Here is an 11572-nt window from a genome sequence, read left to right as displayed (position 1 = left end):
TAACTGAGGACCATGGGGGAGAAGAAGGGGGGAAATGGTGGGGGAAAGGGAGAGAGGCAAACCTTGAGAGACTCTTGAATGCTGACAAGAAATGAGGACTAATGGATGTGGGGGGGGGAGGGATGGGCACGAAGGGGGGCACTTGTGGGGATGAGCACTGGTTGTTATATGGAAACCAACTTGACAATAAACTATTTGTAAAAAAAAATAATAAAAAAAATAATTATAATGATAGGGGTGCCTGGGTGGCTCAGTTGATTAAGGGTTCGACTTCTGCCTCAAGTCATGATCTTGCAGTATGTGGGTTTGAGCCCCATGTCTGACTCTTGCTGACAGCTCAGAGCCTGGAGCCTGCTTCAGATTCTGTGTCTCCCTTTCCCTCTGCTCCCCCTTCCCCATTTCTCTCTCTCAAGTAAATAAACATTTAAAAATTTAAAAAAAATTATAATGCTAATCTCTGAAAAGGGTACCCATTGCCATCTTAGGCTAAGGCAGACCAGTAGTGGAGGAGGGGTTGGTGCAGCCAGACAAGGGTTCCAAGGAAGCTGAGTCAGAGCCTGCAGGTACTTGGGGCTTTCACGCCTGTTGGGTGGGAAGGGGATGCTGATGAACCAAATCTACGTATTTTGCATCTGCCTTAGGATAAAGCTCTCGGGTAATTATGGGCTATGTGCCTTACATCTACAATCCCACTTAATTCTCCCTACAACTCACTTTTGTAGACTAAAGATGAGGCTCAGGTCATACAGGTGGCAATTAGTGGAGCTGGGTTGGTACCTGTCAGTCCCGCTCCAAAGCCTGGCCAATTAATACATGCTTCTGCTGGGAGGTCTTGGAGGGGCTCTCCTGTTTGTTCTTGCAAGTCTCCCTTTTGGCCACCTTGAGCTCAGGCTGTTCATGAAGGCCGGCCAAGAATTAATCTAAGTCAATCACAAATTTACCCAGCACCTGCAGAACCATGACTCTCACAGGAAGGAGCTTAAAAGTGGATGTCTCCTCTTTCTGTCTCTGTTTCTACTTTCTGAGGTTCTTCAGGGTTCAAGTCTCCTCTATCTTCTCTCTGTACCCTCCATTCTCTTAACATTAACTACCTCTGTTTACTGACGGCTCCAAAATACATCTCCAGGTAGTCCTCTCCCCTGAGTGCCAGTGTCCTGAACCCCATTCTTGAACTTCTCACAAACCTCCCTGAAACAAGACTTCCTTACTCAGGAAATGGCACTCACATTTACCCATCTATCCTCCTCATATCCAGACCCTCAATGTGTCTTAGCCTCTGTCTCCAAAATCCATCTTAAATCAGTCCACTTCTCTCCATCCCCATCACCACTTTGTTAGCCTAAGTCATTATCACCTCTTGTCTTGCCTTCTGGCAGACTGGCTTCACTGTGTTCTCTCTATAATGGATTTTTAAAATTTTTTTATTTATTTCTAGGAGAGAGAGAGAGAGAGAGGGAGAGAGAGAGAGAGAGAGACAGACAGACAGCATGAGCAGGGGAGGGTCAGAGAGAGAGGGAGTCACAGACTCTGAAACAGGCTCCAGGCTCTGAGCTGGCAGTCAGCACAGAGCCCGACGCTGGGCTCGAACCCTCTAACTGTGAGATCATGACCTAAGCGAAAGTCGGATGCTTAACCGACTAAGCCACCCAGGTGCCCCTCTATAATGGATTTTCTACACAGTAGCCAGAGTAATCTTTTAAAAAAAGTTAAAACCAGTCATGTCATTCTCTAACTTGGACCCCTTTGCACCACTGTCCAGTAGAACTTTCTGCAATGGTGGAAATATTCTATATTCATACCAACCAACATTGAAGCCAGTAGCCACATGAGGCTATAGTGTACTTGGAGTGTAGCTGGTATGACTCAGGAATTGAAATTGAAACTTGATTTTTAATTGATTAAAAGTGAGACTAAAATACTCACATGTAGCTCATGGCTCCTGTCCTGGAGATCACAAAGTGTCTCTTATCACAGTTAGAGGAAAATTGGAATTCCTTTCTTTGAGCTATTAGGATGTGCTTTTCCTGGCCCCTGCTTCTGTCTTTGACCACATCCCATGCATGCTCTCTGCTCCAGATATACTGGTTTCTTTGCATATCTTTAATCACCTCAAGCACTTTCCTCATTCAGGACTTTGTAATGTAAGATGTCTTTGGCCTCTATGCTTTTCTCTTGCTTGTTACATGGTTGGTTTTCTTCATCTTTAAGGGACCTCAGCTTAAATGCTGCCATTTCAGATTATCTTTCCAATACCATACCTTTCTACTGAACTGGTTTGAACTGGTTCATTTTTTAATAGCATTTGTTACAAGCTGTAATTACATTTTAATTTTTTGTTTGATTCATGTTTATATTGTACTCTGATGCACGGTCATGACACCTAAAGGCTGGCACTTAGTAGGTGTTCCTTACAAATATTAGCAGCATCAGTAAATAAGAGAAGAGTTCCCACAGTGTAAATGCACCCAAATGGGGCTGAGTGATGGGACTAAATAAAACCTTTCTGGTATCTCAGTAATATGGAAAAGTACTGTAGCATATGATCCATTTCCTCAGTGGAACTTGAAGATTCATTTCTGTTTGTTTGAAAGCATTGGACTTTGGTACTTTTAAATTATAATATGTGCACAATTTTGCTTTTAATACCCTTGTAGGATCCTAAAGACAAAATGTGTCCCACATTTATTGGTTTGGCTCTTTCTACTTGTAGAGGAGAATAACGTACAACTTTATTAAAATTTTTAGAACTCTAGTAGGTGGTATTGATAACTCATTGATTTATTAGCACAGTGGGGCCTGGTTCAACAGAGCCACAACTTCTCGGGCTATCTTCCTTGTTATCCTGGGTGTGACCACACTTACAGTTTAGTGTTAGTTTTGACTAAGGCCCTGAAACTCTGCATGCCTACTTGTGGTGAAGATCTCTGAGTGTTTGACAAGTTGCTTGCAATACTGGATATTTAATAAAGCATATATACCAGGTTTTGTGGGAGTTATGAAGAAAGCTGCCCTTGATTTCTGAGACCAAATGTAAGTACTCAACAAACGGTCTAATTTAGATTAAGCTTCCAGTTCTCAAGAATGTGAGTTTATTCCTATCTGGTCTAGGTATATCTTGACCTTATATCTGAAAGAAGAGACTTGAAAAATGAGTTGTGACCTCTTCTGTAGTCAGCATCTCTGACCAGGCCAGGTATAGGATCTTATCTCTAAGGCAAAAACCTTTCTCAAACCACTGAATGGTCAGCTGTCACTCTTTTCTGCTCCATGGAGACAGTGGGCTGGAGTAAGAATATCAGGTATTTTGGTTTGAGTGTCCCTGAGGCAAGGATTTAAGTGTAAATTATTCATTTGGGAAATAATAGCAGGAAGTACTAATGGAAGAGTAGGGAACTGAGATGTGGAGGCTGCCTAAAAGGTGTGCAGGTCAGCCACCCCTCTGGCCACCAGGGCTTATTCCCAATGGGAAGCTGCATAGAAATGAGTTTGGCCACCTGTGGGGCAAGAGAGTTGGGTATTTACACTCCCTGCCCCCCATGAGTTATTTGTTGAGGGCCACTCTCTGGAAGGAGCTACACCTCCCCTCATACTTCAGCCTCCTGTGAGCCCCAGGCAGAGCAGGCTCCAGCCACCAGAGAAAGCCATCAGGCAAAGAGGTACAGGTTTTGTGGCTGGAAATCGGGCAGGTGAACACTGAACAGGTGAGAACAGCAGTTCCATGGTTAGGGTCCAGATGACAGCAACTGACTGATCAGTGTATAGATATGTGAATGTATGTTTGAGAGCAATGCAGAGGAAGTTTAGGTTTCCGTGTGGTGCAAAGAAAGCCCTATATGCCTCTGTGGTATGTGGTAGTGTTTGGGTACATGTCTTGGTATCCAGTGTGTGACAGTGACATGGAGAAGCCAAATGAAAATCTAGTGCCCATAATGAAAATTTGGAGGAATCCAATAATTTTTTCCAAAGCACTAAATGTGTAGTGAATGCCACGAAGTCATGGAAAGAGTAGTACTACGAGAAGGAGATATTTTGGAAATACTAGCTGCATGCTAGGGACTCATGGATTATCTCGTTTAATCTTCACAAAATTCTATTAGGTACATACAATTATCACCTCTGTGTTTTAAGTGAGACAACTGAGGTACAGAGAAAATTGAGTCACTTGCCAAAGGCTACACAGCTAAGGGAAATTAGAAATATTCGCATCTGACCTCTCTGTTTTACTGATGGAGAAACTGTGCCACGCAGAGGCAGTACCTCATCCAAAGTCACACTAGTTGCTTTGGGTCGGGGTAGTGTTAGAATCTGAGTACTCAAACCCCACCATGCTCCCTACTTGTCAGATTTAATCACATATTGATGTCTCCCCTCTAGCTGTTCCATGTGTAGAGGGTGTTAAGGATGCATCATGGGAGAAGTGAGTGAGGAAATACCATGCGTGGTTGGCCACCTACCTGTTTCCCTTCCATTGCTCCTCTCATCTCTTTGAATGTTGAGGTGAATTCTCCGATGAAGTCATGTTTGCCATTGGAGTCCCAGTCCCATACTATGCACTGCAAGAGAAAGGAAGTGATTTTTCAAAATAATAATAATAATAATAATAAGAATGCATCCACAGTAGCTGAAGACAGTGTGAAATTTATGAGGAAGAACTGATGAGAGATGCCAAAAGCCCAGCACTCTTGGATTGTAGCATTTGGGATGTGGTATCCCTTTGGTTTTTATAGTCTTCTTCTTTTTTTTTAATTAAGTTAAAAAATTTTAATTCCAGTGTAGTTAACATACAGTATTATATATTAGTTTCAGGTGTACGATATAGTGATTTCAACAATTCTATACATTACTCAGAGCTCATCATGGTAAGGGTACTCTTAATCCCCTTCACCTGTTTCACCCATCCCTCCACCCACCTCCCCTATAATCATCAGTTTGTTCTCTATTGGTAAGAGTCTGTTTCTTGCTTTGTCTCTCTCTCTTTTCCCCCTCTATTTGTTTTGTTTCTTAAATTACACATATGAGTAAAATCATATGGTATTTTTCTTTCTCTGCCTTCTTTCATTTAGCATTATGCTCTGTAGATCCATCTATGCTGTTGCAAATGGCAAGATTTCATTCCCAGGGGTTTTTAGAGTCTTTACTTGGCCTTGTTGCCATAATCTCTCAAAGCAGCCCTGTGACTCAGCAGTGACTAATAATTTGCCCATTTTTCAGATAAGGCTAACAGGACCAAGAGGATATGAGTGTCTTACCAACAGACTATCTAATGAATGGAAACCTGGGATGGGAAGGCAGATGTCCTGACTGTAATTCCAGTGTTTTCCCCATGGCAGAGAGCCTCCCTGGTCTACAACTGGAAACTGATGCCTGACTCCATGTCTAGCTTCTACAATGGCAGTTTATGTTTAATGATTTGAATGGGACAATGCTAATCACATTTTCTTTTCCTATTTTTTTCTGAAGACAAAAGCATGATGCTAATAATAATGCATAAGAAGGCAAACAAGTAAAGTCTTTAACTGTATGCATATGAAAAATAGGTGGAAAATGGTGACAGGTAAGTCACACTGGTAAATACCAGGCATCCATCACACATAAGACACTCACTTCTACCAAGAAAGTTCTTTCAAGCAATATTAAGGTTAAATTCTGGGCATGCAAGCAACACTCTGTAGAGTGACTCAGATTAAATCAATAGCCCTCCATCTGTTTGGTTATACATACATAGGTGAAGAAGGAATTCTCCATTTTTCCCAGGGTACAGGCTATGGAATAAGGTCTCAAGCACTGTAGACGTCATGTCCCTATCTTAAGCTAGCGATTTATACCGAGGGAGTCCCAGACCTCAAATAAGACTAAGACAGCAAAAGGGACCTTTTACTCCAAAGTTTCCCCTGGAATATTGGGGTTCTAAGAGGCAACCTGGTCCTTCCTCAGGATGCAGACCCCACTAGCTGGTCATGCCTGAAAAACCTGACCTAACTATTCACTGATATGCAGGATGCCTCAGACCTAAAATGAATTGTGTACAAAAACAAACATAATTCCACCCCCACCCCCACCCTACCGCATTCATTCCTGCTCATTTATTTTCTGTCATGGTGAATTGTGCCAACACTCAACCAGTTGCTACAAAGAAAAAACTGGATGTCATTCCTGATACCTCACTTCCCCTGGCTCTCGCACCAACTCCTGTGCATTCTGTCCTGTCCTCTAACTATGGCTGGACTCCAGCATTGTCACCTGCATCACTTGGACGGTCTCCTTGCCCTCTCTCTTATGCTTTCTTCCTCCCACCCCCCATAATTCACCAATCAGGCTAATTTCCTGCTTAAAATAAAAAGACATATAGGCTAACAGGTCTTCTAAGGGCTTTCATGATCTGACTTCCTGGATATCCTCAAATTCACCCTTTATAATCCATGTGTACAGCATTTTAAATTTTCTTTAATATGAAGTTGGTTGGAATAAAAAGCATTTGCTAAGAATTTTTTTTGAGGCATCTTAAAGAAAAATTAATTTCTTAACTTTTGCTTTCTCTTTTAAACGTGGAGGCTATGGTAGATCATTCTTTTGCTTGTAAAACATATTAATAAGCCCTTTGGTTATGAAGGAGATTGTATTAGAATAAATAAAAATGGAAAAGGTTAAGACAAAGGTAGTCAACTGCTCTGCTGAGTAAAGTAATGTCAAGTTGAATTTTCCCTTTGCAACTAGAGACACAAACATGGGGCCCTGGGATGTAGGGTGAGAAGAAATTAGGCAAGGATTCATCAGAGGGCTGAAGATGGGTTTGGCATTGGGGTGGGGGAGGTAGGAGACAGGTAAGGAACTTTGGAAACTGTGAGGTCTAATTTTCAAGGTCAAGTCATTTGGGTATCTCTCCCCTCAGGTGCCCTCTCTGCCTCCTCTTCTCCTGTTATTCCTAAGACTCTAGTAAATCTGCCACCCATTAAGCATTATGCTGGTGGTGGCTTGGAGCATAAAGGAGTGGGGCATGTTTTGGGACAAGTAGATCAGACTGCAGTGTGATATAGTCCTCAGGGATTGAGAATTGGGGATAGAAGGGCTGTGGAGGGAGAGCCAGACAGATGACTGCGAGGAATGGAACCCCACAGACACACTGGGGATGGTATCAATTTCTGGAATAAATGGAGTTAGAACTCAAGATACCCTGTTTAGATTCTGAAAGAAACTTCAACCCCAAGAAGTTGGAGAATTACAATTAAAATACAGTTGAAACAATTACTCAATTTGCACTAACTTTATGGTCATTGCCTTTTTACTCAATTGGTAGATGCTAAAAGTAAACTGCAAATAGTATCTGTTATGTCAACCTTAGTCTCTAAGTGAGGGAAATGTGCAGCAGAGCCCCCGGATGATCCAGGAGGGACATTTGTGTCTACAAGAAAGGATTCACTGCTGTTTTTAGCCACTGAAATGGTTACAGCACAACTTAGTCTGAGAACCATTTAAAGCACTCATACAAAAAGGTATTTCAATTTACTTTGTCTGACCCCAAAAGGGGGGACACAAATTTTGTGAGGAAGTTACAAAACAGTAACAAAGAATTATACCTGTCCAGAAATAAAGTCATCTGTGTAAGAGTGAGTGTTTTATTGTTGGAAATATTCAAGAAGAAACTGCAGGACTATACCCCCAAAACATGGTAGAGAAAGTCAAGTGGAGACTGTTATAGAGGATTGGGTGGGATGTTCTTTTGAGTTTTCTTCTACCTTGGAGATGCTAAGGTTAGTTGGAGTTGTATAGGTTGCAAAATAACATCAATGAAAGGCTTAGCTCCTTCTGGTGGAAATGAAAAGCAGTGCAATGTTTATTAGGAGTGATAAGAACTCCCTTTTTAATTGAAAGTGGGATGAGGTTCTACCCCATTTATTCCAATGGCCAAGGGAACCATCAATGATTCTGCCATTTGGAAAAATCACTCAGAATATGTATTGTAAATATCAAGTTGTTGAACACTGTCAGTTGATCTGCATTACTTACAACCAGGTGCTTTTCTCCCTGTTTGACAGTCCCTCTTTACTGACTCTCCCACCTTACACATTAATGACCCAGACCTGGACACAGAAAGAAAGGGCAGTTCTTGGGACCCTGTCTTTAAGGCTCATACCGTGGCCTGATAGTAAATACAACCATGGGACACCTGAGTCTGGTGCTCAGCTACTCTTTTACCTTTGGTGAAGAGCGGATAAAAAGATGAAGGGGCAGGAACACATGAGAGAGAAGTGGAAGCAGCCTTGGGAAAGAGCTAGGAGTCCCTTCTTCCTGTCTCCCTAGTCAGAGGAGAATATAGAAAAAGCAAGAGGGAGTGTACCCAGTACATCGGTCTGTCACAGAATCTTAGGCAAAAACCACATGTCACTCTTCTTTTGCCTTAGATTTCCTGTCATGCTTTAGTTAGTTACTGTCCCCTCCTTCCACCTGCCAACCACAGCATTCAGGATGTTTGTAATGTGCTCTCTCTCAGGGGCAGGAAGGGAGTGACCACTGAAGCCCCACGGACTGGAGGATGAGTCAGGCTTGACGAGACTCTCATCCTGGCCTCCCCAGGACAGGCCCTGTCACTTATATGGGCCCTGCTTCTTCAATTGGATAGCACTTCTCATTATGGCAGATGCAGAATTCTGTTTTGACCTTTTTCAGAAGGGACCTTAAAGGAAGAAACAGTGAAGCAGAAAAACAAAAACACTTTTTCCATCTCTCCCTGCCACGAAGCTGGCTTGTGACAGCTTTGAGGCAGCTGACAGAGGAACACATCTTGGTGCAGAGTAAACAGATCAACTGCCCTGCAGAAAAACCGAGACCGAGGCAGGATTCTTGGTGTGAATCAATAAGGAAGCCTTGACAGATCTGTGAGAGATCAGCAGCTGGAGATTCTATGAGGCTGAAGCCTCCTCAAGTCCCTGCATCTCTCAGTGGAATTTAGTATGCAATCTTACACTGCCTGAGCTCCACAGACAGTCCAATCAACCCCTTCATTTTACAGAGGAGGAAAGGATGGCAGAGAAGTGAAGTAGCTTCTGTGAGTTCACCCAGTGCGGGAATGGGACTAAAATCCAGGTGTTCCTCATTTCACAGCAACCACACAAATGGAAAATTATAATAATTACAACATATATAGTGTTTACTGTGTACCAGACACTATTCTGAGCACTTAGTTTATATACATTAATTTTATATATGAAAAAATATGTATCAACTCATTTAATACCCAGAATATTGTTATGCTCATTTTACAGATGAAGAAATCGAGACACAGAGAAGGAAAGCAAGTTTCCCAAGACCACTCAGCTAACACTAGATAAGCTTTGAACTAAAAGAAGTTCATAGCATATCTTAACTGATCATGTTTTATGAACTCGTGCCACTTAGTTTATGGTCTTTAGTCCTTTACAATAACCTTGAAGTGACAATATTATTATTACCATTTATAGGTAATTGCCATTCACAGGCTTAGAGGTTAAGGGACTTGACTGGACACCCAGAAAGTGAAAAAGATGGATTTTAATCCGGGTGCCTGGTGCCACAGGTGATCTATTTTCTGTTACACCATACTGCCTCTTAATGGAAGCAGAAATTCAGAATTTAGGTCTTGTTAGTTTGCTCTGTGTAAAAAACTCCATTCTGTGATTGAAACTATAAATGATTAGGATTCTCTGAAGCTCAATCAACACATCAAGCAACAGAGAGAACCTGTTCACTGTTCCGATGCGAGGGGTTGCATGGACAGCAGTGTGTGCATTGTCTCTGGGGTCCTTAGCTTGGTCTGTGAAATGCATGGAGAGGTGTGTCTTGTGGGTCTGCACTATGCCATCCTGTTCTTATTGGACGTTTCCATTGAGCCCATTAGGAGAAAGATATGCCAACTTATTGTTCATTAGCCTTTTGTGATGGTCAGTTTTATGTGTCAACTTGGCTAGGCTACAGTCCCTGGTTATTTAATCAAACATTAATCTAGGTGTTGCAGTGAAATATTTTATAGTCACAGTTAATCAGTTCATAGTCAGCTGAATTTAAAATAAAGGAGACTTTGTGGTTCCATATGAACTTTAGGAGTGTTCTTCTACTTCTAAAACAAAAACACACCATTGACATTTTGATGGAGACAACATTGAATCTATAGACCAATTAGAGTATTATGGATATTTTGAATGGTATTAAGTCTTCTAGTACATGAACACAGAATGTCTTTCCATTTATTTGAGTCTCCTTTAATTTTGCCAGTGTTTTGTAGTTTCCAATGTGCAACTTTTAGCCTACTTGGTTAAGTTTATTCCTAAGTGTTTTATTATTTTTGGTGTTATTGTAAATTAAGACTGCTTTCTTTTTTAAAAAATTTTTATGTTTATTTATTTTTGAGAGAAAGAGACAGAGCATGAGCAGGGTAAGGGCAGAGAGAGAGGGAGACACAGAATTGGAAGCGGGCTCCAGGCTCTGAGCTGTCAGCACAGAGCCTGACACGGGGCCTGAACCCCACATGGCCTGAGCTGAAGTCTGATGCCCAAGCACCCCAATAAGACTGTTTTCTTAATTTCCTTTTTTGATGGTTCATTGTTAGTATATAGAAACACAACTGACTTTTGCATAGTAATTTTGTATCCTGCAAGTTTACTGAATTTGTGTATTAATTCTAGTAGTTCTTTTTGGTGGAGTCTATAGGGTTTTCTACATATGGGAATCATGTCATCTGCAAAGAGATAATTTTATGACTTCTTTTCCTATCTATATATCTTTTGTTTTTCTTTTCTTTTCTTTCCTAATTGATCTAGCAAGGATTTCCAGTACTGTGTTGAATAGAAAGGGTGAATCCTTATCTCGTTCCTGTAAGAGGAAAAGCTTTCAATTTTCACCATTGAGTATGATGTTAACTATGGCCTCTGTACTTTGGAGGTATATTCCTTTATATCTCATTTGTTGAGCATTTTTATCATGAAACCGTGTTGAATTTTATCAAACTAGAAGAGTCAAAGCAATCTTAAGAGAAAACAACAAAGCTGGATGCACTACCATTCTAATTCCAAAATACATCACAAAGCTGCAGTGCTTAACGCTGCATGGCACTGTCATAAAAACAAACCTGTAGGCTAATGGGATAGAACAGAAAGCCCAGAAATAAATGCACACATATATGGTCGACTAATTTTTAACAAAGATACCATGAATACACAGTGAAGGATACTCTTTTTTTATTTTTAAAATTTTTTTTTTATTTTTTAATTTCTGAGAGAGAGACAGCACCCGCAGAGGAGGGTCAGAGAGAGAGGGAGACACAGAATCTGAAACAGGTTCTGGGCTCTGAGCTAGCTGTCAGCACAGAGCCTGACGTGGGGCTCGAACCCACGAACTGTGAGATCATTCATGACCTGAGCCGAAGTCGGACGCTTAACTTACTGAGCCACCCAGGTGCCCCAAGGATATTCCTTTTAACAAGTGATGCTGGGGAAACTAGATATCCAAATGCAGAAAGAAAAGAAAGAAAGAAAGAAAGAGAGAAAGAAAGAAAGAAAGAAAGAAAGAAAGAAAGAAAGAGAGAGAGAGAGAGAGAGAGAGA

General features: G+C 41.4%; 1 protein-coding gene across 1 annotated transcript in view; it reads right to left on the bottom strand.

Moving 5' to 3' along the window:
• CPNE4 (copine 4) overlaps positions 1-11572 on the bottom strand; it is a 476281-nt gene that overhangs the window by 41879 nt on the left and 422830 nt on the right. The window contains exon 8 of the mRNA XM_039242236.1: positions 4455-4553. Within this exon, the coding sequence (XP_039098167.1) occupies positions 4455-4553 (99 nt within the window). The remainder of the gene's footprint in view (positions 1-4454; positions 4554-11572) is intronic.

The sequence above is a fragment of the Hyaena hyaena genome, unplaced genomic scaffold, assembly GCF_003009895.1.
Source record: "Hyaena hyaena isolate Hyena2069 unplaced genomic scaffold, ASM300989v1 scaffold_210, whole genome shotgun sequence".
In the NCBI taxonomy this organism is placed as follows: Eukaryota; Metazoa; Chordata; class Mammalia; order Carnivora; family Hyaenidae; genus Hyaena; species Hyaena hyaena.
This window is presented reverse-complemented; position numbering and strand designations above follow the sequence as displayed.